The 26,839-nt window shown below is 43.3% G+C and overlaps 1 protein-coding gene across 5 annotated transcripts in view; it reads right to left on the bottom strand.

The window, feature by feature from the left end:
• FARP1 (FERM, ARH/RhoGEF and pleckstrin domain protein 1) overlaps positions 1–26,839 on the bottom strand; it is a 202,596-nt gene that overhangs the window by 6,048 nt on the left and 169,709 nt on the right. For 3 of the 5 annotated variants that reach the window (XM_041478250.1, XM_041478248.1, XM_041478249.1), the window contains exons 15-24: positions 25,467–25,556; positions 23,163–23,296; positions 14,089–14,170; positions 11,167–11,404; positions 9,027–9,157; positions 5,908–5,976; positions 3,884–3,973; positions 2,748–2,830; positions 2,224–2,336; positions 1,573–1,736 (exon numbers count right to left, since the gene is read on the bottom strand). In XM_041478250.1, coding sequence (XP_041334184.1) covers positions 1,573–1,736; positions 2,224–2,336; positions 2,748–2,830; positions 3,884–3,973; positions 5,908–5,976; positions 9,027–9,157; positions 11,167–11,404; positions 14,089–14,170; positions 23,163–23,296; positions 25,467–25,556 — 1,194 coding nt within the window. Of the gene's footprint in view, positions 1–37; positions 175–1,572; positions 1,737–2,223; positions 2,337–2,747; positions 2,831–3,883; positions 3,974–5,907; positions 5,977–9,026; positions 9,158–11,166; positions 11,405–14,088; positions 14,171–23,162; positions 23,297–25,466; positions 25,557–26,839 lie in introns of all 5 variants that reach the window. The other 2 variants (XR_005956037.1, XM_041478251.1) reach the window with 2 other exon arrangements.

Genomic DNA, 26,839 nt, shown 5'->3' with positions numbered 1-26,839 from the left:
CCCTAAGTTACAGGTGTACTCCTTAATTTTCTGTTACCTCATTACTCTGGAGGATATCATAAAAGGACAGGCTTTGCATTCGGTACCAGCAGACATATGAAATGGAAACAGGCCGCTGATCACTGATCAGTCCAGCAGGTAGGGAGGAACAGTCACTGACAGAGAGAGGCTCTTCTACCACGAGAGAGACAGAAAGGAGGGAGAGACACAAAGAAAATAAACGATAATGCTGACATGAGAGGCACCAACAGGACGACGTGAGCATGAGCGGGACCTGCCACGCATGGAGCAGCAGTGGAGCTGGAGATGTTTTCACAGAACAACGCATGGCTCCAGGGTGTGCTTGGTCTTCACTGCTTTGTGTTCATTTGAGGCACAGGGAAGGACCAAAAACGAGCAACAATGAACACTGATCTCAGACCTAGTTAGATTTGCCTAACTAACTTTTTTAATCATTAGAATGAGTCACTGGTATAAGTTCTATATCTATTTATATAAGCCCTCTGCTTTAGGAAAAAATATGAGACTTTGTCCTGTGCTGAACTATTCCTCCCTTGCAGGATATAAGGGTATGAAGAATGGAAAATCCCACCTGTGTGGGACCGAAATGAGGCTCTGCAAGTCAGCATTTTTTAGTATGGAATAATTCTGTCATACTTCAGCAACAAACTCACCTCCTGTTTAAAAACAGAGGCAGTTACACAAACTGTGAATATGTTTGTCCTTGTATCCCTGTGTTCTGCATCAGTATCTCTTCTCTAGAGCAATGGTGGCCTGATGTTTGAGGGCTGCCACTCGAGTGCAAATCCACTCAGCTTTAAGATTCCTTCTTCCATTTTCATAGAGCATAAATTTCCATTTGCTGAGGGCTGTGATAAAGTACACAGAGCTCCTTAGACTCTCTTTGGTGAAGGAAGAACACCTCAGCAGGCTTACCACCTCATTCTAAAACCTATACTGAGCTAGGAGTCTTTCATTTCAATCTTTGAAAAGACAATGTCTGCACCTTGGCTGTTGAGTACAGAATTAACGAATGTGTATCAAATTGGCTTAGCTGTGATCAGAGTGGTAAAAAAGGGGTTTATTTTGAGGTGGAAAATGCAAATAAAGAAAAAGCAGATGAGACTGAGCAATGAGACAAGGTTCCAGAAAAGATGGCTAGGTAAAGAAAGTATGTTAGTAATACACATAATTAAAACTCTGGCTGCAGCAGCTAAAGACAATATCCTTTCCGCTCGAGCAATGACTTAATGCCTCTGTAACTGAAAGCATTAAGACAGTTTGAACTGCTTCACATTCTAAAGGGCATCAGCTTTTTTTTTTTGACAGTTGCTTCTATGAAAATTACTGCTCTAACTGATTTTACAGATGTGCACTACAGGAGCAGATCTGTGCTTCTTGAGTGACGGTTTACGCCATCGTTTGGGAACATGGGAGGCGGTTTAATAAGCGTGCCTGAACTTCCCCAGGAGGAGACAAGGGAACAGTGCGCTTGGTAAGGAGGAGCAAAAAGGAAATTGTCATTCAAAAGCGAGCCTGGAGCTGCAGTTCAGGTTGTTCTGAGGCAGATACCTCCACAGCAATACTAAAGTCGATCATTGAAACACTGGTATTTCTGTGCCAGCAGACGTGCACCGTAGTGTTGCCACGGTGTGGTGACTGACGTTCGAGTGAGGTGCGGGATGCACTGAGGTCGTCCTCAGATTCCTGGTCTACAGTAGTTTCATCAGGAGACTCTATGAAATGCAGGGAAAAAGCATCTTTCTTCCTCTATGCAACAACATATATAATTGGAAAAATTAAACAAATCAATTCTGTCCGCAGTATTGTGAACTAATTTTAAAACACCATTTTAGAAATAATTTTGTGCAGACTTTAAATAGATTATTATATTTTATATATTAATTATGTGTTTCTGCAAATGTTAGAATTAAAGGCTAACTACCATGATTTGCTGGTGTTTTTAATACCTTCCAAGGACAGGCACTGCCCAAATAGTTCCTGGAATCATTATGCTTAAGTCACTTCTCTATTCAATGAAACTTTCTGCTAACATCAACAAGAACATTAAAATGAAATATATCTATACATATATATGTGTATAAATCAACTTCAAATGTCTCAGTTTGACCTGTGGCCAGCACTTCTCACCACTTTGCTTAGAAGCAACCACCAATCATAGTGACAAAAGTGAATAAAAACTACTCTCTGGCATTTACTTACTATTGTCAGGTGGGCTGCTTGCCAGTAACTCTGGGGCAGGGCCACTGCTTTTCTCTGCCAGGTCTATTGCCATCTGGATGTCCTCAGTCCATTTGTCCATTTCAGCGCGGGTACTAACAACGAAAATTCAGGTTTTATTCACTTTCATACAGGCTGAAAGCAAACTCTAAGAAACAGACACAAGCTGAGCTTACTTTTAAGTGAAATGAATACATTCAGACACAAGATGCTACTTTTTTCTACTAAGAAACAGACACAAGCTGAGCTTACTTTTAAGTGAAATGAATACAGACACAAGATGCTACTTTTTTCTCCATGATAACTTAGTTTTGGTTCCAACTTGCACAACTGCCACTCTATTGTGTGCCATCCCCTTTTTTCTTAACAAGTGGCTTTCACAAAAGAATATACCTTTGAGGAGATGGTTTTAGGAGCAAATACAAACAAAATGATGCCTCTCTGTCCCACTGTGACAGCTGCAGAGAAAGACAACTCACATGTGGACTTTGTCTCCACTGAATTACCTTGCAGCAACAACGATGGACTGGTGTTGACCTCGCAGTGTCAGACAGTGAGGAACTCCCCATTCCTCCTCACTTTCCTCCATCTGAGAGGTAAAAGGCCAAATGCAGTCAGATTGCAGGAAGTACATATTTCTTAAGGTAAAACAGTGAACTGAATGAGCTCTTACCATTGGGGAAAATAAAAGAGGAGAAATGCTCACAAACAAATTTGAGCTAGGTATTGAGGAAAAAAACAGTGCCTTGCAAGCTGGAAAAATAGTAAGTTCTGCAGTAATGTCTTGAACCAAAAGCATGGCTTTGTCTGCTTTGTGTCAAAGAAAATAGCAGTATTTTTATCAGAAGAATGGTTTATAGAACAAAAGGATGTGTTAAATGCTGGGAGTGCTCTGGGAACTGTAGCATAGCACAGCTCTGCTGAGAGCAAGTCCAGGCCAAATGGCCATCAACAAGTGAGTAGATTCTGTGAAAATTTGCAAGTGTTTAGAGAAAATCAACTGTGGTAGTGACAATTTAATTTAATTCTCAGGAAAACAGCATGCAATTGATACCAAACATTGAGAAGTTCCGTTGAAAGTAATGGAGAGAATGAAAATCAGCAAAAATATATTTGAAATCAGCAAAAATATTTTTGAAACAGTACGAGAAGAGGTAAATAGGTGCTGTTGGCTTGAATTTTCCAGGAGAATTGCAACAAGAGCTCCAAACAACATTTTGCTGCCAGATTCTCACTACTTTAGCTTTAAGAGATAGAGCTGGAACATTAGGAAATGCATTTTTAATAGAAATTAAATCGTTGCTACTGTTTACTTGTCTTGTGTGTGTCTATAATGAATTGGTGACGAATTACTTATAAGAATCATGGTCAAATTAATGATTGAAAAAAAACAAAGAATGCATCTCCAGAGAAGTCTGCATTGTGAGGAAGCAGCCCTCAGAAATGCCTTTTCCCCCCTCACTTTTGCTATGTGATCACCTCTGTGCAGAAGGCTGCAGGAACAGATGCTGAACCCAAGACAGATTTAGAGAACACCCCCAGTTTGCTGCTGTTTTCAGCCCAGCAGAAATTCATCAAGCACTTAAATGGGACCACAAATGGCCACTTAAGCATGAATCCCTTAAGTTCTCACAATACTTACTATCATGCCATACAGTGGAAGATGCCCATGGACTTTAAACTGATTGGATGCTGTCAGGCCTCTACTTGTGTACAACAGGATATCATTAAACTAAAAAGCAAGGATAAGCATCATTAGAATGGTGTTGGCTGGCAGGTATGTATGTGAAAAAAGAAAAAAAAAAAGAACAGTGAATACAGGAAATACATATTTATATGGCAGTCCTAATTCATGAACCCAAAATATTGCCTTCCACAATATTCCACTATCTAGTGTTAGCACCTGTTATCTTCCCTGCCCTCCCTTCCAGCTAGTTTTAGGTATGTTTCCATAATTTTCCACTGGATGTTTTCTCATGCTTTCTAATGTTCCCTTTGTGATCTCTGGGTCAGAACTACCAAGCCACAACAGCAGTGAAACAGAGCAGTACATTCACACTCTGCTGCACTTTGAAGCTATGCAAGGTGTGTTCTTCACCAATATTTTCTCCTGCTTTGAGAGAAAAGATAGGTGAACCTGCCCAAGAGGTGTGTCCAACTCAGCCCTTATAAACAGAGTGGCTGTCTTTTACTCCCCATATTCAGAAGGAAGCTGGGAGACCTTTTTTTTAAGGTACATGGTTTTACATTAAAAATACCAAGGTGAAGAGACTGAAAATCTCAATTTGCAGAGCTTCCTGCAGGTAACAACAGTTGTCCAAAGCATGTCAAATGACTGCCTGCATTTTGTTGCCATAAAATGAACAGAATATTTTCACTTGGCCACCTGGGTCAAAGGGTGTTTTTCTGAAATCAAATGGTTGCATCAAGAAAATCACACTCTGTGGTGTGAAACAGAGCTCTTGCCACAGACCTGTACAATGCAGCAGCAGTAATTCATGAAACTTTGTGGATCAGCCACTAGAGGGGGATTTAATTATGCCAATGATTACATGTGTATTTGGAATCCCACAGTACCGACCTGGGATTTTACCTCCAAATAGATTCTGGTGATTAAGACAGATAAAAGACTTCTTTGACAGTGAAAGCAACTGGCTTGAGAGCCTAGTTCTCAGACTATTTAATGTTTTATACAGGTAACACCAAGGCATCATCTAGTATCTGTTGGTATGCAAGAAAATAGGCACTGTATTCATTTAGGCTTCCTCTTCAGTGCCTTTAAAGGCAGAGGATAATCCTGCTCAGGTAGATTTATCAGGTTATATCTTTGGCTCATTTAAAAGATTAAATGTCAAACACCTTGTAAAATCTAGCACACCGACAAGCTTTTCTACACAGCCACTGTCTTCACCTTTTGCACACAAGAAGCCAAAGAAGCTTTCTTCTTTCTTCTGCCACACTACACTGACTCTTCAGGGTTTTGTGTACTAAAAAATCAGTGCGCTCTGCTGGGCATCAGCACCAACAGCAGTAACACAAGGAGCTTTGGAGCAAATCAGCTGGCTGGGAAGAAAAGAGAGGAGGAACTATCCAGTGGACCCTCAGGGATCAGAGACTGAGTGGGATCACCATGACGTCAAAGTGGTGGGAGGAGACAAACTTCCCTAGTGCAAAACTTGAAAAACACATCTCCAAGTACAGGCAGGTCCATCAACATGCTGGGCACTCGTGTTGGAACTGGATGATTTATGGAAAAATTTGGTTCTGTAATGTGTTCTGACTGCATTATGTGAATTATTGTTCATATCACCAGGAGTCACTCTTTGTCTTCTTTTCTGAATATGATCCCTGGTGCCACTTTTCATTTTGTAATGATGCTGCTTTTATTTAAGACAAGGTACAAGGAGGTATTATTTTATCATTATATTCACACTGTCATATGAAAAACAGTTTTCTCTTTGTAAGAAGCAGTTATGAAGACAATATTGGATTTGAACAGAAATGTAGGTGCTTAACAGCCAGCTGCACAGGTGATGTACTATGCTAATTTAAATAAGGCTGTTTAAAAATACTTACTGTAATTCAAAATTCAAGACTAACAGTTATGTCTAGTAGATGCCTAGCGTTACATTTCATTGTACAAAGAAAAACTGTCTTCTTGCTTACCAGAAAAAACATCCGTTGCTGTAAACCTTTTCCAGACAACTTACTAAGACTGCCCAGCCTAATAAACTCCTGTGGGAAATAAATACAAAATAAAAATTTATCTCCTGCAGAAATTACATATTTTTTTAGTACGTAAACAGAAATATGACTATTTGGTCATACAAATGACTTGACTGTCAGTTACCAAGACTTGTAATTTTATTAAATATGTTAGAAATCTAATTTATAGGATAATTCCTGTTTGTAACTGTCTTTAGGTTAAACTCCTTTCATTCATATTAAGAAAATTCAGCTAAGCAAAATTGTTTTTACCTGACAGTAACTCCTTCAGACAGCTCCCTCTTTCACCAGTTTTTAATGAGTATTTTTCACAGCACAAATGACACAAAAATAATGATATATGTGTTCTTGGTTAGCCACTGGTAATCTTCTGTGGTGCATGTGGCATACACTACTCTCATTCACTGCAGTGTAAAACCAGCTACACGACTGAACATCACCATTAGCAGCAGACAAAGAAAGACATTTGTCTGGCAGGGTGAGCTATCCCAGCATCATCCATGTAACATAATAAAGCACATTAATTCAGACCATAGTGTTTAAGAATGTTTAGGGATGGAAACAGAGGAAAAGTAGCACATCTGAAACTTTCAAAATGCTGGATTTCCTAGGCTTACTGTGAACTGTGCAGTTCACAGTAAGCTGAACTCACCCTTATATTTCCCTGAAATCCACGAAAATATAATTTTTCAGTCACTTCCTCCAACTTCAGGTAAGAGGTTTATATTTATTTATTACAACCTTTCTAAGGTCATTCTACTCATAATTGTGGATGTAAAAACCTATATAAAGCACTTAACCACCTGCATCCTAGGAATAAATTAGCTCAGATCAACCTGATCAGAGAAACAACGCGAACGCCTTAGGCTTGCTTTGGTGTGTCCAGTCCCCCCACCTGCACTGCCTAGGGGCTGAAGGGTGGAAAAGTGGCTAGAGGTGCTTATCCCTATGCCGCAGTAGGCTCATGGCACCAGAGAGGCCACTGGAAGCTGTTGCTGGCCAGCAAGGAGCATTAATCGTAGTTAGGACCATGTGGTACCACCCAATAGTCCCTGGCAGGCTCAGCACCAGCACGGCCACATGGATCCAGAGCTGCAGGTCACTGCCGCCTGCAAGGACAGCCAGCCACGGGGGGGTTTCATACCCAGTGCAGGAACCAGCTCAGCAGCAGCAGACAGCCTGCTCTGGACAACCTGAAGAGGTTACAGTGGCATTTGCCTCCCAGCCCCGCCTGCACCAGGGCAGGGTTTTGAGTCAGAGCCAGAAAAACAGCCATGGGCTGGAAGCAGCAACAGCCTGGGCATGTGCCAGAGCGTGGTGGCCAATGCTTCTTGTCTTGGCAGGGAAACAACTTCTGCCCCCATCTGCATTTTCCTTGAACTTCCTAGGACAGGAAGACTGCTCAGACTTAAATAGACTAGGGTAGCAGAAACACCCGATGACAGCATTTAATTTCATGTGATAGAGAGATGCAGAGGCTGTGAAATGTCCTGAGGGACTTGCCAAGGATGTGAACAGTCTGTGGATCACTAGAAAGAAACATGAGCTGTGGCAGCTGCTTGGAGACAGGCAACAGGTAACGGGAGGGAGTGGGGAACAGCCACAAATGCAGAAATACCTGTGGCTCAGCACTGCCTTCCCAATGGCACATCAACTTCAAACTTGGCTGCAAGTTCTGGTTTTGTGTATTACACAAAAAAGTCAAGGGAGAGGGGAGGAAACTACTTCAGCAAGAGACAACTCAAGTTTGCACACACAGATACATGTGCCTAAGAAAATAAAAAAGGCTACAAATATTACAATGTGGCTCATTTATTCTGAAATGAGCCTTTGATTTTAAAAAGGCATGATAAGTAGGAAAGAGATGTTGTATTCTTATGTCACAACTAAAAGTGTTTACTTAAGGCAACACTGTCTCAAAAATGATTGCCCAGTGATACATGTAGACTGAAGAGACTGCTCCTCCCCGGGGCCATGAGTTTCAAAGCAAGGCATGGTGAAAGGGCTGAAGTTCTTCCAGCACAAATGCCTTACTTGCCTTTAATCTGTCAAGCTCTAGCATCAAGGGCTGGGAAAAGAAAATAAGGGCAGCATGAAGAAATGTTCTGGAATGTGCAACTGCTCAAGCTCTGAATTCTGTGATAAATGCTACATTTTTACTACCTCTGTTGTAAAAGGTGTTTGGAAGTGTCTAAAACAGTCCAAATCTATACAAAAGACAGAACTTTAAAAGTCAATAAAAAGTAACAAAGAGGATTGCCTTTTCCTGCTTTAAAGGTGCTGTTTTCTATGGTGTGCTGATTTTGGCTGGGGTAGAATTAATTTATTCACCATGGCTGGTATGGCGCTCTATCTTGGATTTGTGCTGGTCACAAGTAGATGAACGCATGGTTGATAATAAAGAGATGTTTTTGTTATTGCTGAGCAGGGCACACACACAGCCAAAGCCTTTTCTGCTTCTCCTACTGCCAACACTGGTGAGGGAGTTGGAGGTGCATGTGAACTTGGGAGGAGTCACAGCCAGGACAGGTGACTCAAACTGACCAAAGGAATATTCCAGACCATGTGACATCATGCTCAGTTCATAAAGTGGGGGGAAGAAGAAGGAAGGGGGAACATTTGAGGTGATGGTGTTTGTCTTCTCAAGTCCCCATTACACGTGATGGGGCCCTGCTCTCCTGGGATGGCTGAGCACCTGCCTGCCCAAGGGGAGCAGTCAATTAATTCCTTGTTTTGCTTTGCTTGTGCACAGTTTCTGCTTTCCCTGTTAAACTGTCTTTATCTGAACCCACGAGTTCTCTTGATTGCTTTTACCCTTCCAGTTCTCTACCTGGTCCTGCTCTTGGGGCAGTGAGCAAGCAGCTGTGTGGGTCTTGGCTGCTGGCTGGGGTTAAATAATGACATTTGGCATTATTGTGTTTACATCTGAGAGTTTCTGCTGACAGAAGAAGGTTCAGATGAGGAAAGGTAATTTCACACATGCCCCTAAAAACAGGTTTTGAAAACATACCTAATGATCTGAAATTGTATCAAATCTTAATCACAACTCTGTTACTTACCCTTCCGGGGATCACCAGATTGTCCATGCCTATCAAGTCTTTCTTCAGCTCATGCAGCTTCTGGAAGTTCTCCATCTTTATCATATTGCCATGGAGCTGAGCCACCATTTCAGAAATCTCAGCCAAAGCAGCTAGATGGACAAATCCATAAAGTGCTTATTAAAAATTTACAAGAACATTCAAAAAGAAATATGGCTTTTTTCAGCAGTACCCGGCTCATGAACCCTCTTGTGCTACTCTTCTCCTCTACAGCATAAAGCTACTCAGACAGACTAAAAACCGCACAAACTCTGGACATCATCTTATGCAGTGGATGGGGTGGAGTGTTGTGATGAAGAGACAGTGTATTTCCAAAACATTTGCCCTGTTTTAGCCACAGTAACTTTATAAGAAGGGTATGGTCAATCCAGATCACCAAGAAATGGATTCTCATAAAGGACTTAAATTTCTACAACTCTGATCAATCCAGGGATGTTCTTTATGCTTCAGAAAAATACATTTTTCCCCCCTGCTTGCAGCACACTGGGTCAGGTCCATATTTGAAAAGAGCAGGAAATGGCAGTGTGACTTATTGTATCATTTCAGATGGCAAACACCTTGGGGTTTGTTCTCAGTCCCATCAATGATAACAGCCAAAGGGCTGCACATCACTGAGTCACATCATGGCTCTACTTCATTCTCTGCAGAGACACCACCAGCTCCCTGTGCCATCAGGTGTGGCAGCACCAACCTTGACACACCTGGCTGGGTGGGCAGTCTCTGAATGGGCCAAAGACACTGGCTGACAGTGCCAGAAGAGCAGCTACAGCCATTTGCGTTAAAAAAATCACCATCCCATGAACAGTAACACTGGTTCCATCTTCCTTCTTACATCATTGCTCAGTACACAGTTCGCCCACCTGCCACTGGGACACTGATGCTCTCTTCTGGGATTAAATTAATTTTTTTTTTGCTTCCTTTAGACTCTGACCTTTAAAAAGAATCTGCAAACACCTTAGTAAGAAACTGATCCCAGAGTGATGGGGTCTCTAAGTCACACTGTCCTCGTGTGAGTGGACAGTGAAACCCTTATTTTCACCTGTGAAACCTATGTTCATATCCATTTCAAAAGTGAAGCAGGAATCAGCCTGCTACACTCTCCGGGGAGAGGAGAATGGACACATCATCCTCATGCCTAGCCTTGGCTGCAAGTGGTGCAGGCACTACTCAGTGCCTTCCTTGAGATCACCCAGGGAGCAGCGACATTTGGGCCAGCACCCGTGTCACACAGCCCCCCAGTGTCACAGGTCTCTGGCATTTCTTACTGCCACAGGTCAGGTTAGCTCTGCATTCCGTGCACTGCCTGCTGTGGGTCTCATCCCACGGCATCTGAGGGAGCTCAGCCCACATGTTATACCTGGGAGCAGTTGTGCTTGGCCCCTGCCCAAGTTCTTCCATGGATCTGCACCAATGATAACGGAGTTATCCTTCAACACACACAGCTTACAACACGTGTGGGGGACAGGAGGGACGAGAACAAACCATCAGAAATAAATGGTAGGCAGCGAGTTCAGGCTACAAGAGGGCAATTTCTTCATGTTCGAGAAAAACCAAAACAACCCCAAATCCAAAACCAACCCATACTGGCTGCTTTGAGCTCCTGAAACGAATAATGGAAATGATAACAGAGCAAACTGTATCCTTGAAAGGGAAGACAAGCAACACTGAAAGACATAATAACAGCATCCCTACTCCATCAGACCAAGGGTTCACCTGGGCTAGTATTTTGTGTTATTAGAGGATCTCTAGGGAAAGCTAGGAACAACACAAGCACATATGGTATGTTCCCTGCGCTCTCTCCAACCTTCCAACTGTTTTCAGTTCGAGAGACTTCCTGAACCTGCTGTCATTTCTGTGTGTTTAATAACCCCCAGCAGAATTCTATTCCAAGTACCTGCCCAGACTGTGGCACAATGTGTATAGAGGTACAAGCTTAATCCTACTGTTTATGGTGTTCTGAGTGGTGGATTTTGCAACTCAGTCCTCTTTTTATGTAGGCTTAAAAAAAAAAAGAGATTTTTCTTTCCTCCAGCCATACACCTCTAACGGATTTAGATGTCATTCCCCAGCTCCAGGAACTGACGTCTTTTCTCTTACTCACCTCTCGAATCCCTGAAGTCCATGTGGCTTGGAGGGTAGTGCTTGCAAAGCCTCTCCATGATCTGCTTGTAGTGCATAAGCCTGTGTAAAGGTCTGAGGAGGAAGGTATTGAGAGGCAAGTAGCAGACTTTCTGGAGTTCAAAATCTCTGCAGAAGGTCTCCAGCTTGCGGGAGTTCTTGATCCCATTCTCCAGCTCCATTAAAATCTCATTGTGCTTTCGCAGGTGAATTGTCAGTTGCTTTTATGCATGAAAGGAAAGAGGAGGCTCTTAACAATCACTGAGAGACATGACTCAGCCCATGCCTAATCCAATAACACATCCAACTAGCACAGCAGTGGGGATTTTGCAAACAAAATCACTGTACAACACAATGGTTCTGATATTCACTTGCCAAGGAGAAAAGGCATTACTCATTTGAAGTAGACACCTCCACCGCCTCTGCATTCCCGGGAAAACCAAAGTACATAATTCAACAACACCAACTCTCTCATCAGTGAGAAATCCAAAGGCAAGGAGATGACAGGAACACAGATCATGCAAGTAGGTGCAATGGAGACAGCCAAAAAATGTGAATGGGATTTTCTAAAAGGATGAAGGGATTTAGATGCCTCAGTTTCCCTTAGGTGGTTTTGGGGAACAGAGATGCAGGCAAATGGACTTCTGGCTTCTGCTCTTCTCTTATTAATGAGAAGTTGCATCTCTTGGGAAACTCAACAAACACAAAACCAGAGGCAGTGCCTGACAGAAATGGGTATGTTACAAGCTCTTCATCCTTAGACTACACCCTCTTCTCCTTAGTGCAGTCTCTAAATAATCCCACTGGCAGCAGGGGAGCTGCACACCAGCAATGAATGAGGTTTGCATTAAATATGTAACTTCACTTAGGTCTCACTATCACAGGTATTCACAACTCCCCCTTAAAACCATTCAGCAGTATTTTTTTAAACAATTTACACAGGGAATTAATTGTGTTTTGAAAAAGGTAAAATGGCTCTTCAGGATGTACAGAGCTTCTCTGAGCAGCCAACTAAAGTTTTCCAGTAACGGGTAGAATATTAAGCAGCAGCAAAAAGAAACTGAATGCATAAATTGAATGGACTTGAGAAGAAATTCTGTCTTAATCTGAAGTTTGTGCTTTCTGACACATTTCCAGTCAACTCTCCCTCTCCTGTGATTTGTGACATGTTTACCAGAAACATACCTTCCCTAGAGCCAAGCTGCTTCCTCCACACACTGCATATTCATTTTACAAGTCTGTAACTCAGGAAGAGACACAGCAGACCCTCTGGGCTGCTACACAGGCTGCCCATTAATTACTTTTCTTAACTTCTTTCCTATGTTAATTAAACACATAGTGTCAGTTTGCAGATGTTTTAACAGGTCTCATGATAAGGACAGTTTTTAATAACTTTATTTCTGTTTCTTGTGCAGTTCTTTTAAGTTAAACTAGCTTTTGTCTCTTTATTCCACAGATCAGTTGATCAGTGGTGGTGAATCTCAAAGCAAATGAAGTAAAATCCTTTAATGGGAAAGGGAAAATGGGAAAGGTGAAAGCACGCTGCCAGGTCTAAGTTACCGTGAGGACTGTACACTGCCTTTAGACTAGCGACCCAGAAGGACCTGCACACAGCAAAGGACACGCAGTTTAATACTGCAAGACACCAAGAGCACAGACAAAGTCTGTCCAAAGCTCTCTGGTACTCTAAAAATTGTTTGTGAAGAGTTGCATCCTTCTTGAGAGCAGAGATGGAGGTAGAAAAGTCCCCTCTACGTTTCTTCTAATGCATGTGAATTACATCTTGAGGGGAGAAAGCAGTTCCTTGCTAAGTACACTGCAGAGAGAGCAAGGCTGCCTTATAAGTTATAAGTTATGTGGTTGTAAGGCTGGCTCTATAAGGGATGGGAAATGGAGCTTTCTGTGTTCCCTTTCTCTGATCTGCCGTATAATCGCTCGCGCGTCACTTCGCTTCCCCGCGTCTCTCTCTGTCCTCTTGAAAGACAAAGCGAGTGCTAGCCAACATCTCGGGAGAGCTGTAATGATTAAACTGCCCTTTCCTCCAGCCAAGGACTCAAGGCTGCTCCATTTACTAACTGCAGAATGCCCAAGTGGCCATCCCCAAGGAAAGATTTATCGGAGAGTTTCAACATCACTCGGAGAGCCGCGTGCTGAAGGCGAAATGCCATGTTCTGCCCCACACCGACCTGGATGTGCAGATACATTACAGTAAGGTGAGCTTACATCCACACTGTACAAATCTGTAGGGTTTTCACAGGCTCCTGTGCCTGCATTCCACGCTATTTTGTCAGTGACACAGAGCACTGAGAATACTGCTCTGGCCAGACTAAGGGCACTTGCAGTCTGCCGAACATTACACCTAGATTTACGGTTCATACGTGTATTTTTTACTTCTACTTTTAAAGGCATCAGAGGCAATTATTCTCATGATTCAAAAACCTTTCACCCAACTTGGCACTGTAGTGCACAAATATAACTTTTCCAAGTCAAATCAATATCCAGCTTATGGTCACTAAACCCAAAATATCTTAACATGAATATTTGCATTAAAAAATAGGCACACTCAACATTTGAACAGTCTCTTCAGCCACACAAATTCCAATGCTTTGCCTTCTTATTTGAAGGAAAAAAGAACTGGAAATGAAATATTCCTAAACTTTTGTGTTGGCTGCTTCTGTTCTTAGGAGAGTGGAGGAAAGTGGCTGGACAATTTAAAATCAGCTTACAATTCTGAAATCCCAGGGAAATCCACCAAATGCTTGCTACGTCATCAAAGGAAACTTTCATATCATAAGCCTTGATTAAAATTGGCAAAAACCAGCACAAGAGGCAACATCATATGAAAATGAAAAGCATGCTGAAGTTAATCTGTGTCAAAGCTTAGTAGTTATAGGATCATTCCTACCTTCATACTCTGAATGTTCTTCAGCATAACATCTCCAATTCTTTGGTAATCTCCTTTAATGTGAGCATTAGAGCGGCCTTCCCTGTCAGCAACAGAAATGCCACACACTTCAGTCATGCAATAAAACTGCATAATCACTTATAAGCACTGAAACTCAATAGCTCATTTCTTTTAAAATCCTGACCCCCACGCTCCTTCGCTCAGAAGCTTGTGAGGAATCTTCCCAACAGACATGTAATTCCAAGCTACAGCACACCCTTCACCCAGCCTGCCTTTCACTCCTAACAACAGAGAGGGCAGGCACTTAGCAGAAGGATGAGACTTTTAAAGAAAATTGCTAGCGTTTTTGAACACATCAGAGAAGGCTGGAAATGGTTTGGGGGAAAAGAAGGCATCAGAGTCTCATGAGAATGTGTGACCCTAGAGCAGAAGGTTAATTCTGTTCAGATACAATGGCTGAACCCCAGAACGGGACCTGGGGGGTGTTCTTCCTTTGAAGAGTTTTCTGCTTGTGCAAGGGACAGTGGGGCCAAAAAAAAAAAAAAATCCATCCAGCATCTGGCTTTGACTCATAAGTGTTACATACTGGCAGGAATTTCCATTCAGTATTTCACTTTTGGTATATTAGAAATGCAAAGTGCTGCCTCCCACCCAGGCAGCTGCACTTTGGTGAGTGCAGCACTTGGGAGCAACACTGCTCCTGATAAACAAGATATTCCTGTATCTAAATCCATGTGTGAGACAGGCAAGGATACCACAATATGAGTGAAACCAAACATGTGGTTTTTAAAAACACAGGAGGAAAAATTATGACTATAAGAACCTAACTGTTACAGATCTGTTCCAACAAAGCCATGCTTTCAAAAGAAAATCTCTGGGAGTGTGTGGGGAGAAGCACTGTCCCCCTCCCCTTTCCAATTTTATCTTTCAACAAAGAGACTCCATTGATAAACAAGGGATTACTCCATGTTCTTTTGAACATCACCCAGTTTCATAGGCTGTCTTTAATAATTTCCTATTGTCTGTCTTAGTGTGTCACATGCATATTTAGGTAAGGAAAACCAGTACTCAACAAGATTTTTCACGTTTTTGTTCTGAACCCAAAGGTTACACTGGGGTAGGAAGCTGAGTTGTGTCAGTGGTAACTTTAATTACCATCACTGTTTTGCAAAAACATTATGTCATATAAACACTGCCATAGACAAATCATGCCCAAGAAATGTCTCAACTGAAAGTACAATTTCTGTCTTCAGGAAGCCTCTGTCTGTCAAACCATCTCCACTCTATGCTGTTCCTTAATTCTCCCTTCCCCCATGACATACCCATCCAGCAGCTCTCCCCACTGAGATTTCCTCTGACAGGTTGTAAATAAAACCTTCCAGCCACTAAAGCTCTGCTCCTAGTGGTGCATATCCAAGTGCCCCTGACTGGAAACCACAACCACTGGGAGTCCCAGGCAGCAGCCCCACCCTGGCAGGAAGCAAGGGAAAGCCACCCTGCACCCATGAAGCCAGCATGCAGCATCCCCCGCAAATGGTTCATGATGAGCCTCTACACACAAGCTCAGAAGTGCCAAAGCCAGATGAAATTGTGCTGCTGCCAGCAATGGCATGGGATTCAGCAATTATCTCTACAAGAATTCTTGCTTTATGTGTTATTCTCTCATTCTCTGGCACTACCTGGATCCATTTCCATGTGTCTACATTTGATTTAATCTAATGGACTTTGGCAGTTTTGTACCTTTTTGAGCGTGAAATATACAGTTATCTACTTACTGCCAAGAAAAATATTAAGTACATCATTACAGACTGCATTTTCTAAATAGACACTGCTTTTCTGATCTGAAGGCTACAATACAGATTGGCTAGAATACACAGTGCAAATGTCTGATCTACTAGCTGGCTACTTGGAGGCTGAGCCCAAGCGTACCAAAGTCACAGTGAGTGCTTCCACCAGCTAATAATTAATGGGGCTGTTCACGGAACAGTCAGGTCCTTATTTCCCAAAAGCTGACCCACTGGACCCTCTTCAGCATCACCAGCACTGACTGCTTGCACAGCATCTCACCACATCAGTCACACACATCAGGAATAGTCCCCCTTCATCGGCATCAGCCACAGACCTTTAGGGTTTTCAAAACTTACTCTGCACCTTGGCAGAGTGACAGAGACAGAGAGAAGGGGGTCTCCAGAAGCAACAGCCTCACTCCAGCTGTTGGCTGACCAGTGAAGTGCTGAATGGTATCAGAGCCCCCAGCCCAGGCTGACAGAGATGACCTGTGCTGCACACAGGTGCATCCTGCTGGAAGAAATAAACCCAGGGTTTTCTTAGGAGAAAATACAGAAATGTGATGGCTGCATATTGCTCCTTGTTCCAGTCTCTCTTCTTGCTTTAGTTATTTATTTCCAGGGAAACAAATTTCCCTTGCCACAGAGATGATTTTCCCACTGGAGATGGTGCACAGGCATGTAGGCTGTGTTGTGGACAGAGAGGCAAGGAAAGCTGAAACTGGGCATGAGGGAACATGAGAGCTTCCCATCTGCCTCCTAAAACACAACCTCCACTCTACCCCAGCTCCATGCTGGGACCCCAGAGCAAACCCTAAGCTACACTGCCATCTTCACCAGCTCCTTAATGTGCAAATCCCAAGAAAACATGAAACACCAAGAAAAGAGCATCCAAATACACAGAATACAAAAATAAAACCCAAACACACTACATATCAGATGATGTCTTACTGCTGCAACAACCCAAAGCACAGGAGCAGGAAAGAGAGATCTCCCTGTGGTGTATGTTTTGAATAACAACACTCAGCTTGCTGAGAGGGAAGAAGCTGCTCATTTGTTGTGCATCAATGGATAAATTGTTCTTCTCACTCCTTGTTTTCACGGGTCACTGTTTGAACATGGTATCTATCTGCCAGTGACAGGGGACAAAACTCGGGGCCTAGGGTCTCACAGCTTTTCATCAGGAGCTGATTTATGATGCCCATCTCCACTGAAGATGCAGGAGCAGCTTTCCCCATGCATAATGTGCCCTTACCCCACTGACACTGTGGGGGAGGTCTAAAGCCACTGAAAATCATGCTAAAAAATGAGGACATTATTGGTCATTATACGATCATTTCCCATTTTTATCCAAGTAGTCCCTTCCTTTTTACAGCAACGCAAGTGTACAACAGCAAGAAAAGAGAAGACTGGCTTACACCTGGCAAGAAATTCAGACACTACCTTATATATATTACTCCAAACAGCCATCAGCTTGACTTACAGGGATTACACAAGCAGCCCTGTCTGATTTTCAAATTACATGATGTTTTTAGTGTATATAATTGAAAAAATAAAAGAAGGAAATCTCAAGTCAGCCCATACCCTCAATCAGAAGGAACAGAAATTTAAGGGGATGGTGGAAAGGCAAAAAATAAGAGAAAGATATTTCAATAAAGATTTTTTGAGGCAAACACAGAAGTCTTTGATTGCAGCCCTTGAATTGCAGCCAAAATAATAATAAATCAATTGTAACAAATTATATTTACAGTGTGTGACCTTGTGTTACATGCTCAGAACTCCCTCCTGAATAGGATAACTGGTTCTTTGAACACCTAGACACTTTGAAGTTTTTTATGACTTTATTATTAACTAAAGTTCTAATATTAAAAAATTCCTTAAACATTCCCCATTACAACTGCCTTTTAAATAAGAGACATGTTTTATAATTGGAGAAGCATAAAAGCAAACACCCCCTTCCTTGCTCACACCCTGCTTCTTACTGCCCTGCCCATTCCAGCCAGCACTGCAGCAGTGAGTGGTGCACGACACGCTGCTCAGAGCCTAAGAAATGCACTGCTGAAGCCATGAGAGCTTCCCAGAGTCACACCAAACCTTTAGAGGGTGTGCATACATTTCAAGACTTTGGGATGGCTACCCCTGTTGGGGGGAAACCCAACCTACAGCAAACAGGCATCAGTAACGCTTTTAAATGGAAAGGGATCTGAGCAAGTAACATGACTGACTGAAAAAGTGCTGTGAATGCAACAGCATTCCGTATCTTGCTGTGGAACAGCCTCAGAGCTGACCCTGGGCATATCCTGCAGGGAGAGCCACAGAGACTGATGCAATATGGCTCTAACTCTGACTAACAGATCCTGGATGTGCTACTTCTCTCCCACAATTTCCAGTTAATTTGGGCGTAGCACAGCTCCATTCCCCAGAGGTACCCAAAAGTGACTTCAGCAATGAAAACTATCCTCTCAAAATCGAGCCCAGCGTGCTGGCACTAAGCCCCTCTCAATGTCTTGGGCTCAGGAATCTGCAGTGCATCACTCAGAGGTTTGTGCTGCCACACACACCTCACTTCTGTACACTGGACAAAGACATTTTTGGAAGTGCCCTCCTCGTGCCTCCTCACCAGACGTGCAGAACCAGCTGAACAGCCAGCATGCTGCTTTTGAGAAGGCAGATAAGGACTGCTGCCTTGTTTATATAAACTGTCTATCAGGCTGCTCTTCCTGAGCACAAGTATTTCTTCTCAAACAAAAGATGTTAATAAATCAACATTTGGCTCATCTTCCTACACCTCCCTGAGTGCTTTCTTATTAGAGGTTTTCAATTTTGCTTCCACAAATCCTGATTGCGCCTTCTCCTTTCATATGCTAAGATTAAGAGCCCTTTTTTTTGCAAATTACCAGCCACACATTCCCATCTGGTAACACTGAGCAGCAGCTTTCCTCAGAAAGATCTGCAAGTCAAACTAGCAGCTTCCCCTGGAGAAGAGGAGTCTGCCTGCACTTCTGGGAAGTACATAACACTATTCTTTCCTAGCACATCAATAAGGCCCAAAACACAGATTTGTACTACCTGATGAGGGCTTCCTTGGGCAGAAACAGCTACCCTGGCTTGCCCCAGCATTGCTGTCATTGCTCAGTGGTCAGAAAAGGGGGATACTTATGGTTCTCTATTTGCCTCTTTCTGTCATCATTTAAAGAAATCAGTGTGGAAACTTGCAATACATTTAACAGGGTGTGGAAAGATGAACTCAATTTTTTTGGATGGAAAATGGTGCTTGTGACCCAAATGAATAGCTTATTAAACAGCTGAGGTAAAACAAGGAGTAGAACCTGACTCCTCCTAGCTGACTTCTCAGATTCAACCACCCAGAAGCCGATGAAGCATGTCACACTCTGCTTGTACTGCCCACCTCTTCCTCCTTGCCATAAAATCTCACTGCTCTTGGGAAACAGGAGCCAGCCTAAAGTCACTGACATACGCCTCCCATATTTTCTCCCAGCAAAAAGGCTTGGGAGCTCCTGGCCTTGCATCCAAAGCCTTGCTTGAGGAGTCCTGGCAGCCAGGACCCACATCTGGATGCCAAGTGCTGGATGCAGCTCTTCTGGCACTTGCTCCCTGGGCAGCCTGACATGTGCTGCTCCCTCTCCCACCTGAGGCAGCTTCCCGCTCTTCTCCTCTTCCTGTGTGAGAGGGCAAAGCACCATGCCTGCCTGCATGCAAAGGTCTTCCTCTCCTCAAGCCACAGAGCCTCCAGTGGGGTATTTCCCTTGCTCCCAGGAACATGGACAGTCTCCAGAGCTCAGCACAGCTGGGGCAACTGAGGAGATTCATGGGCTGCTTTACTGGTCCTGAAACAGCACAGGTAGGACTGAAAACATGGCCCAGAGCATGGTATCACTATCACTCATCTTAGGATGCTGTGCAATAAAACCACCAGGAATCTTCTCAGTTTCATGGCCAGGAAGAAACTCTGGCTGAGAAAAATGCACTGACTGCCCACATTCTGCAGCTGACTGTTGGTGTCAGGATCAATCTCTGTCATATTAAAAACTGTCACTAGGCCCTGGACACTGAGACGTGCTGCTCTTAGGAAATGCAGCACTAAAGAGAAAAATGGGTGAACTGTGCAAAGAAACAGATCAGACCTGCCAGAATCTATAACCAGGTCAAAAGAACCCTGACCATTAAGATGTTCTCTAGCAAACAGCCTGCCCCTGACTGCAGATTCAAACACTTCAGAAACCTTCAAGCAAGCCAGAAATGCTTTTAATAATGTACACAACCTGAGCTTCCTCCAGCCAAATACTAAAAGTCTATAGATGTTTTAACAAATTAAAGGCATGGAGACATCTAACAATTGTTATGTGCAATACCCCTGAGCCTTGTTCTCACCACAGCTCTTTTGCATCAGCAGCAGCTTCAGTATGATGCAAGGCCTAAGAGAGCAGGGAATGACCTCCTGTTAGATCTTCCAACATGCAGCATGAAGTCTGAAACAAACCTTAGAGAACTGCACTTATGCCTGTGTAGAGTGAGCAGGCTGAATTGCACTTTAAGTTGATAAAACCCAGCATCCTACTCACTAGGGGAACAAAGAGGACTGGTTGCAGGAGGCTCTCTCTCTCACAAGGTCCCACAGCACATGCTGGTAGCTTCCAGAAGCTTGATTAAGTCCACAACCCTTTCATTCAAAGGCCCTTTTTTTGTAGGACATGTCTCCCTGACAAATGCAGAGCAAGCTCATGTCTCAGGACGAGTGTCCCACTTTCCTCCCCCTATCCACCTGCCTGGAAATTTAAGAGCTGACATGGAAGAGTCAGATTTGAATGAGCTGGCTTGAATCCTGCCCACACCTTCCTGCAGCTGTGCCCAGCCAGGCCCACGATTTGCTGGGCAGCTGGGAGGTGGTGAACACAGCCAGAGCCTACGGCCTTAAAAACACCTGGGGCCAAAGAGAGAGGTACCATTCTGGCATTGAGCTAAGTGACCTTGAGCATGCTGCTGAAGGAGTTCCCTACCACACTGCCACCAGCTTCTTGTAGATGCTGAGGGGCTGTTTAATTTTGTCACTCACTGTTTAATTAAACACTAATCTCTATAGGTCAGAGTTTATTGCTTGTGGCTTATCTCAGCATCTGTGGCATTATATAGAAACATCAACACCTCCAAAATAATACCTGTCAGCAAGTCTGCCTCCCTTCCCAAGGCACGTATTCAAATCTCCCAGAAGTTTAACAGCCAGCCATCACTGCCTACAGCAGGGGTATTACACTGGCTGCATCCAGGCTGTTGGCTGCAAACTGAATGCAGGAACGCCACTGCTTGTCCGTCAAGTGATTCAGAGCAGCCGACAGAGAAATCCCAGTGGCCTTACACTAACTGTGGAAGGACATGCAATAGCTGAGCTGACAAAATCAGAACGAGGTGCCCAGCTGGGACAAAGTTACCTCAGCAGAATATTTCTGAATAAATGTGGATTGCAAGGTAACTTTGTATCAGATCAGCACTTTAAATCACTGGGTAAGAGCAGTTAAAATACGACATTAGAAGCTTTAAATTGAGGTTTATCAACCTTTGAAACTTTATGGAGAAACTGAAAAACAGAAGGTTTACTCAGATCTAAAAGAAGCTAACTGAAAAGGAGAAACAAAGTAAAATCAAGGAAAGTCTAGAAGCCTAAATATTTTTTCTTTCTTTTAACATAACTGATCCTTCCCCCCAATTACTACAGTGTCACCTTTCCACAGCAGGCTGGTAGTGCAGCATCATCCAATTTTTGAAAAACATCACACCTGAACAGGAGGTTTGCATCCACCTCTAATGCCACCAGAAGGATATAGGGGATATCTCTACTTCAACATCTGCCCAGGAGTCAGCACCCAGCAAGATCAGACTGGTCTGATAGAGAGCAGAACTTAGTCCTCACTAACTGCACAAATTTTCCTTCTCTCACCATACATGTTAACCCCAGCTAGTTGGGGATTAACTCCAACTACTGTTAATCTTACACCAAGGCTGAAGAAACAATCAGTATTTTATAACATCTGAAAGAGCCCCCTTGGAGTACCTGTAAAAAATGCTGCTTAGGGCAATGCAATGAACACCAGTAGCAGCTCAAAGAAAAAAAGAGTGACACAGGTACGGTGGCTGTGCAGAGCATGTCTTAAGAGTAACTATATTAGATATATATATAAATACATATACAAACTATATATATATATAAAAGAATAAATAATTGTATTAGGAGTTAACCAAAGTCCTGGGTGAGGATGTTGTCAGCTTTAAGAGGCAGTACCACATTCCCCTCTTCCCAGAAAACACCTGCTAATTCTGCAACTGTGCAGGGTGGGTTTGGACAGCACTAGTCTGCAAAGTGTTGTGCCCTCATTAAATGATCTCAATACATCACAAGAGTTAAACTCACACACTCTGAGACTGTGTTTGGCTTTTGTTTTAATTCATTAGTTAAAGAGGCACCTGTCTTAATTAAACTGATTACCACCCATTAGGTCTGCCTGCTCTGCTTTCATGTGATTTTCATTGTCACTTTTCTAACTGAGAAGGAAAAGCTCAGCTCCTAGAACCAAAGATAAGTTACAAAAAATGCCTACACAGAGCAAGACAATCTAGTCCAGACAGGTCTAATCAGAGCAAGTAGAAGGTTTCTGCTTATGCTGCTGCCTCTGCTAAGATTTCAGTGGTCAAATGAATTAAGTGCCTTGCCAGGGAAGAATTATTCACTTCATAGCTATTTTGTAAAAAATGCCATGTTTCACTGTCAGTATTATGTTAAGAACAGATGATTTTCAAGCCCAGTGTCCTCTTCCAACACTGTCAATTTGTAGAAAGCACTGCAGGCCCTGTGAGTGTCACGGCTCTGATGCTGCAGAATGAGAAGCTGCTCTTTGAAATCCTCCCAGCCTGTACCTATTTTGACAGAAACAGAACCTGGTCCTGTGCCTCTCCCTCTTTATTACTGTTAAGCCTTGCTTGCAGCATGTTCTTCAAAGGAGCTGCCATGTACAAACACTGGCATTTGGCAAGAGAAAGCTTCATCCAGAATTATGATCTCATTTGCATATGTCTGTAACTGAGATATCTGAACAACGGAGTTTGTCAAGTAAACATGAACAAAGCACAATTCAATAAACCCTGTCTGTTAATAACCAACATCTGTGACTTTCACAAATTAAGCCCTACAGTAGATCACAAGGAGTTAGCAAAAAGGGAATGCAAAAATGCTAAACTGCATGAAAGAATACAGATAATAACAATCAACAGTCTTACCACAGAGCAAGTCTCTGCTCAATTTCCTTGAGAAAACCAGTGTGAAATTTGTGCAAAGGTTCGAAGTTGGAGAAAATTAGATTTTTCAGTGTTTCAGGCATGCAATCCTCTTTACTCACTGCACTCTGAAACCACTACAAAGGAAAAAAGAAGCAAAATTATCAGCGGGGGGAATGCAGAAGGTATGATCATTTTCTGTCTTTATGTACCTAACTCAAATACTCCTAACAGCTAAACCAGCAAGGATCTTATTTATCTGGCACGAGGAATACAACCCAGACTATCCCTGACATTCCTGTGCACTGAACTGGTGCACTTATCAGAGATCAGACCCTGCACAGCTGAAAAAGGAACTCCCTTCCCTTTTGCCATCACTGATCAAATCTTGAAAATTCTTTTCAAACCCAAACTGGTTAGTCAATACAAACAGAATTTGCAAATGCTGCAGGTGCAAGAGAAAGAGCATTACAATACTTGTAAACAATTCAGTAAAAGCAAAAAAAATATGCTCTGCATTTTCTTTTTGCCGAGTTCAGTCTGAAATGCCTTTGGCAGGAGCTGGCTCAGTGAGCACCCACGCCCCTGCTGCAGTGTGCACACAGAGGACATCACTTTGCAAAGTGAGCAAGTGGCAGACACTGCTATCACAAAACTGGAGTGGCAGTGACAGGCACTGTAAAGACTGAAACAGGCTCCTGCTCAGTTTTGCTCCATATTCTCTTTATTTCACCCTAACAGATTATGGGTGACACAAAACCACAGGACCAGGCAGCTTGCCAAGGTAGTAATGCCTATTGCCTTCAACATGGTAACACTGCTCACTCTTTAGTGCCCTGAGGGATTCCAGCTATCTGTGGTTGACTTCCAGCAGTGCCTAGAAGGCTGCAGGGACCACAGAAGACTGTTAGAGCAGTCTTGCTTGACACTGCATCAGCTGGAGCTGAGCCAGAGCTGGGATAAAAAGAGATCCCTCCCAAGCTTCCCTCTCCCCTGCTTTATCTCAGCACCAAGCAGAACTAAAGTCAAAGCTCATCTACCAAGTCTCAAAATTCACGCACAGCAGTTGTTCCTTTTCCAACTATGTTGGCTGCTTGTTCACTTTCAGTGGCCTCCTGGGCCAGTCATTTGTGGAGCACAGCTGATACAACTGTATGCTAATCATCAGGCCCATCCCTCTTGGGGATCCAGCAAATTCAAATTTGCCTACCACAAGAATGAGAGGATGGGGTGGAAAATGGGCTTTAGCTCTGAAGAGCTAAAACTTTTTGTTTCTGCTGCCACTGAGTGAAATATTAGATGAAAACAGCATATCTGCTGTTGAGACTACAGCAATGACTGCAGAACTGTCCCAGAGAACCTGGCCTCTTCTCTCAGCAGGCTGGCTTCCCAAAAAGCAAGGGCAAGTAGCAGTGGGGCCACAGCTACCCTGCTGCCTGTAAAAACCATGCTGTATTGGCTCTGTCTAGGCTGGGGTCTGATTAGCTGCATCTGTCACATGGGATCCTGGGACAGAGAAGAAGCTGACGAGAAAGTGTGTCCCTGGTTCCCAGCTGGTCCCAACACTCTCCCCTGAAGCATGTCCTCCTTACCACAGCACTCAACACAGGAGTGGGCAATGCACCTCACTGGGTGATTTAAGAGCTGAGAGGTCTGGAGCTGGCCAAAATGCCATGAAGGGGTTTGGATCTGGTGCCATTTCACAGAAAAATGGTTGTTTCAGACCAGATCTTGCACACATTATTCTCAGAAGTGAAACAAGACTGTTACTGTGTGTGCAAAGATGTCAGCTATTTGCCTTGGTGATTTTAACAAACACACTCTGATCAGATGCTACAGAGGAATGACTCATTTAACACACAATTTCACTTTCTGAAAAATCAGAATCATTCAAATAGGTACTCCGCAATATTTCATGTTAAACGGAGGGCGTTTAATGCAGCAGAAAACATTTATATGTGCCCCTAAGGAGCTACTTCAGTTTTAAGAGAAGTCATTGAAAACCCACAGGCATTTTTAGTAATTATAACCACAAAGCATGAGAGCAAGAAAACATAACTGAAGTGTGTCCCAAGTTCCTCAACCTGATACAGTTTCTTAGTGCATGTTACTAACCACAGAGCAAACCCCTGCTCTCTGATTCTCGTGTAACTTCCTCCCTGGAGGAGAACTGCCCTGCACAGCAAAGAGTAGCTACAGTGCAGAATATAAAAACAGCACAGATCAAGGATGTTAAATGGAGCAGATGAAATACCACCCCTGCCCAGAGCTTCACGTGTTCTGTGAGTAAGGCTCAAGCAAACATACCGATGTGATGACTTCAAGGTCCTTCAGGTATGTTCGCTCCGTGGTCGCCACTTCTTTAGCAATGAAGTAAGCTTTCTCAGTTGGGAACCTCTGTGAATTGCAAGCACATTAGGTTTTCCTCTGCTTTTACGGAGGAAAAAAACTGTAGATAATAAATCACAAAGAGAGTTACAAACCAGTGACCCTTGCTTGTGGTTATGCTGTGACTCATCCTTGAATGTTCCTAAGCCTTGAAGCCCTAAAATCAACCCTTCCCTGCAAACACAGGAGAACAAGAACTTTCCATGGGTTTTTGAGAGACTTCTTTTTCTGCCAAGATGATTTCTACTGCTTTGGGGTGCTGATGCTCCTTTCAGTTTATTTCTGGAGCAGGACATGTTGTGAAGTTCATGAAGAAATCCTTTGCAGGCTAAATGACCAGTTAAATCAAGTGTCAAATTTGACAAAACAACAAAAATTTGTGTCTGATTATTGCAAGTTTCGTCATCAGGATGGTAATCCATGGGCAAAATACTTCCAAAAAAATTCCAACCTGTAAGATTTTGTTGGCTGAGCAACCTAACAGTGGGAGAGGGGAAGGATTTTAGATTAGGCTACAGATTTAAAATTTCTTAACTCTGAAGAGCCAAAGGAACCCAGCTGATCTTCCTCTGTGTTGCTCAGGAAGCAAAAATTAAGAAAAAAAAATTCCATAGATATTTTTCCTTTGTTTCCTCCCTGAAGACAAATGATGCAGTGGAAACACTGTGAATGCCCTGCAAAGGGAGTCTGTGTGGGCATTTCCCAGCCAGAATGCACCCCCAGGAGCCACCATCAGCTGGTGTACACAGCCACTGGCTGCTCCATCTTGGGACTGGCACAGAGAGTCCTGGCTCTATTAACTGACTCTCGGATTTTCCTCTTCTCCAATTTCTTTCATTCATCTTGCTAAGTATGCACGGAGGGAAAAGACATCTTCCTTACACAAACTCCCACCTCCCAGCAAAGCCATCAGTGCTTCTTTCTCCCTCCTGAGATGCTCCAAGATGAGGAGAAAAAGGCAGGCACAGAAGGACGAAAGGAAGCCCCTCTCAGCCAGCAGCAGAGGAGGGATGAGCCAGCAGGCACCCAGAGCACCCTGGCTCAGACAAACACTTTATCTTCAGAAAGCAGTTTTGGATGTGATGCTTCCTTATGGTTTTGCTGCAATGATGGGTCTGAGCCAAACACTCCCAGCTGATCGCTGCAGGCTGTGGCTCAAAGAGAGCATTTTCTACTCCCACATCCAGATGCTCCCAGTGGTGCTCCCAGCAGAGACAGACTGGAGAGCCTGGGTTGGATATTCCCACAACAGGCCCAACACTGTTCCTTTTCTTTCTGTCACCTGGAAGTTT

The sequence above is a fragment of the Pyrgilauda ruficollis genome, unplaced genomic scaffold, assembly GCF_017590135.1.
Source record: "Pyrgilauda ruficollis isolate IOZ18807 unplaced genomic scaffold, ASM1759013v1 scaffold44, whole genome shotgun sequence".
NCBI lineage: Eukaryota > Metazoa > Chordata > Aves > Passeriformes > Passeridae > Pyrgilauda > Pyrgilauda ruficollis.
Note: the sequence above shows the minus strand (reverse complement) of the source record. Positions and strands in the feature narration are given on the sequence as shown.